Source organism: Saccostrea echinata, unplaced genomic scaffold, assembly GCF_033153115.1.
Source record: "Saccostrea echinata isolate AGI-Se365-2 ecotype Australia unplaced genomic scaffold, CSIRO_AGI_Sech_v1 ptg000009l, whole genome shotgun sequence".
Classification (NCBI taxonomy): domain Eukaryota; kingdom Metazoa; phylum Mollusca; class Bivalvia; order Ostreida; family Ostreidae; genus Saccostrea; species Saccostrea echinata.
In genome coordinates this window covers 11,149,012-11,153,022 of record NW_026889758.1, presented here as the reverse complement: position 1 = coordinate 11,153,022, position 4,011 = coordinate 11,149,012, and the positions used below count along the sequence as shown (strand labels likewise).

Genomic DNA, 4,011 nt, shown 5'->3' with positions numbered 1-4,011 from the left:
TCAATAAAAATATATATCTAATAGATCATTAGACATGCAAACAGCAAAAAATCATTCATGAAGTTTTCCCATTATCTATAATGGCTTTCAATATACCTCTTTCTAAATTGATTCGGTTCGTATTTTGATCGACATACAAGACAATATTGTTATGCATCTTACGGATTGCTCCGTTTGAATGATAGATACAGAGGGTTCATGGCGGGTGTGACAATTCGACAGGAGATACTCACCTCTTCTAAGCACCTGCTCCAACTTCTTGTGTTTTAGGGGTCTGTGTTTTTGCCGTGTTTTCTAGATTTATGAGTTTGATCATTGTTCGATATATTGACGTATTTCCAGAAATCCAGTAGAAATCTAGCTGAGATCGCTAAATTTGTATTTGTATAAATTTGCATTTCTTGGAATTCTGAAAGTTTGAAATGGTTTCAGGTACATTTGTTTCTAATAATAATAGATGAAAACAAAATCTTAAACACTAAAAATCAATAACCATTTACTTCCCTTCTCTAAAAGGGAAAATGTAACAAAATGATTTAATCAATAAGCTACTTTATACTTTAAGTATTTTGCTTAAAGTAAGATACTTCTGGATATTACAATTGAAAAAAAATCACGTACAACAATTTCAAAGGAATCGAAATTATATACACCTGCGTAAAATACTGTAAAGTCACATATGCTCGTGGGTTCAAATTTTCCTTGTTTGATGAAAACAATGGGTTCGTGGGGATTTGATTTTATGATTGAAGGATGATTGAGTAGTTTTGTATTTGACACTTTTTCATTTTGTGGTGAGCATAAATCGTGGGTCTCTTCATACCTCAAAAACAACAAAAATCAACCCCCCTCAAAAATTAGTGATTTGATGGTACCTCGATTTGAGTTTGACAAATATCTCGATAGAGATAAAATATCCCTATGTATAGTTTGAGTATATACCCCGACCTTATACTGATCAGAAATGAAGAATCGAGAATCGTTCACATTGTAATATCCTAGTATATATGAATATGGTTTTTTATTATTATTGAGTCCAGAATGTACACCTTCAAAATCAAAATGGTTTGATTTTAACAAATAATTAATTGTCTTCCCATTTTCTCTTAAACCTTTTACCCACTGTAACAATATCAGCACATGGAACTTATGTAACTGACTTAGCATATTTTAATTGACAGATTGAATGGATAATGTTTTTATTCTAAGTATATGCCTGGTCACTAACAGTACACCCTGGTGCATACTTTCAGTCCTTTGTCTGGTTTTCACACAAAAACATGCCTCTTATTATCGCATTTAATTTCAACAATATCGTAATCCAAGCAAAAACGATTTCTAAACGAAATTTCTTCATCTCCACTCTCTCTATATTTGAGGAAGTTTGTCAGTTTTGTATAATTGTGCTCTTTATCTAAACAGCCCAGTTTCTCTTTCAATTAATTTACAATTGAAAAAAAACCAATAAAACAAAACAAAATGCTCAAAGTAGATGAATTGTAGTGGAAATAATATTTTGTACATCTCCAAACCTCAATATTAAAAAATGAAGCCCTTTAATTTATCGGTTTGAGTTTCAATTCCTCTGAGTAGAGTGAGGTATTATTTCTTACAATAATGACTCAATATCAATAAACTTTTATTTATACGAACTTGTCATGCTTTAAGAAATTAAACCAATTTATATATATATATATATATATATATATATATATATATATATATATATATATATATATATATATATATATATATATATATATATATATATATATATATATATATATATATATATATATATATATATTTCTATTATTCCTTGAAAAGTATTTCTAAATTTTGTATTAAGAACTTAAATCAAATATAAAGATTCATATACAGGAAGCTTCACAAAATTTCAACACTATACTTCAGATTACTTTAAAGAGCTTTAAAAAAATCCTTTCATTGGATACCCATCTTTCTTTTCTTTTGCAGCATTGAATTTAAGAAATAAAAAAAGCTATATTAAATATAAAACATTTATTATCACAAATTAACACAACATCACCAGAAACAGTTTATATTGGCCGGATCCATTAGTACACCTGAAATATATGCAGAGAACAATAAGCACATAATTATTGGTAAAAATAAAATATAGAGAATATATATGATGGAAATTATATTAATATACTATGTTAATTAAACTAGGGTTCAACTTGTTCGATAGAAAATGAAGAAAAGATGTACAAGAGACGCTAAGTTAAGACTTACAAATGATATTTAGACCATACCTTGCTGTGTCTTCTTCTGAAATTATGTCTTGATCCTCCGAGGAAGATTCCGTCATAAATTCCGTTGAATCCACCAAATCCACCTGCAGAAGCACCAGCGGAAGCAGCAGAACTTCCACCAACAGCAGAAGCACTAGCAGCAGCGGAGGATCCACTTCCAAGACCATAATATGGGGCGTAGTTATTGAAGATGGGGAAACTGTTGTAGTAATGTCTGGGATAGGTGTAGTATTGACCAAAGTTTCCATACTGTCCTGGGAAATTATAAAAATACCCTGGTTGATTGAAGTAGTATGGGGCAATGTTCAATCCAAAACCTCCGGTGGCAGCAGCAGATGAAGCAGCTGCTCCATTGGCAGCGGCGGCAGCGGCAACAGCGGCAGCATTTTGTCCTGCAGCGGCTGCGCTAGCAGCAGCGGCAGCATCTCCGGCGGCGGCAGCGCTTGCGGCAGCAGATCCACCTCCAAGACCGAGCAATCCTGTGTTGAAACCTCCGGTGCTGACGAATCCGGTGTTAAGTCCTCCACTTGTAGAGCTGACTAATCCTCCAAAGTTACCATAGGGACCTTGAGAGTGGATACCGTATGTGCATCCATATTTTCCACATCCACCATAGTAGTCATTCTTAGGGTAATAGTCACCCTTTGGGTAAGAGTCTGCGAAGACGCAGGCAACGATACAGACAAGGGAGATGAGTCTCAACATTTTCTGTTGAAAAAAGTTCAATTATTTATTTAAGAGAAAAATAACATTACTATGTAGAGTGTTATGAACTTTTTTGATAGGAATTGATTCATTTATACAATGTAGGAATTTTATCAACAGTATCTAGAATAACTGTAGTGTTACTAATATCTTATGGCTGTAATCTTACCTTGCTTGAACGGTCTTCTGAAGGCAACCACTGTTTGTACAGGGTTTTCGAATTATCGATGTTTATATAGTTTCCAAATGGTTACGTCACACGGAAGGGTGGTGAATGTGATTAATTTCTTGTCTTAATAATAACTTAAATTAAGTTTTAAGGAAGAGTATTATGATTGACAGGATGACATCAACATTCCTTAGAGTTGGTCATTATTAAAAGTTAGTTGTGAACTGCCAAATCTTAATAAATTATGCGTTACGCAGAATTTTTTTCCAAGACATTTCTTATAAATAAATTAATCCTTTTTTTTTTACCAGATTTTTCACCAACAGTATCTTGAGCAAATAACTTTAAAAAACGATTTGGACTTATGAAATGATTGTATTCATACAGGAGAATTTTCTTTTTTATTAATTTTCTTATTTATTTCATTTTTTCTCTCTATATGTACATTGATGAATGGAATTTCATTTATTCATATTTTAACATAAAGTCGGTGTTTCTGGTTGATTCGACTCATCTATTTTCTTTCTTGTTAAATGATATATCATCTGCTCAAATTAAATTTATAATTATGGGAGAAGATTGTACTTCAAAGATACGTGTCACAATTGTGCTTGTCTCACTTAAAAAAAAATTAAATGAGTTATTCTTTGTCATTGCATAATAAGGCTATTAATTTCCGACCACTTGCACGTAATCAAAATCCATTGATACCTCTACAGGTAATTTTATTTCCTGGATTTATTTTAAGTTTCAAGAGTTTTTTTTCCGTGCAAAATAAATCTTTTCTTGCCTAAAAAATCTGCTCAGTTCTTCGTCGAGTCGATCAAAACCCTATACTCTAATGTGATTTAAATGTACATC

General features: G+C 32.1%; 1 protein-coding gene across 1 annotated transcript; it reads right to left on the bottom strand.

Moving 5' to 3' along the window:
• Positions 1-2,007: 2,007 nt before the first annotated feature.
• On the bottom strand, positions 2,008-3,222 carry LOC133183289 (spidroin-1-like). Its single transcript, XM_061318247.1, has 3 exons — positions 3,151-3,222; positions 2,277-2,984; positions 2,008-2,087 (listed from the first exon to the last, which is right to left on the bottom strand). Exons 2-3 carry the CDS (start codon positions 2,979-2,981, stop codon positions 2,079-2,081), a joined length of 714 nt encoding a protein of 237 aa, XP_061174231.1. The 5' UTR covers positions 2,982-2,984; positions 3,151-3,222; the 3' UTR covers positions 2,008-2,078.
• Between the last annotated feature and the right edge of the window lie 789 nt (positions 3,223-4,011).

Excerpts from the sequence above, each read along its gene's own strand:
- LOC133183289 (XM_061318247.1), bottom strand. The coding sequence starts at position 2,981 with ATGTTGAGACTCATCTCCCTTGTCTGTATCGTTGCCTGCGTCTTCGCA.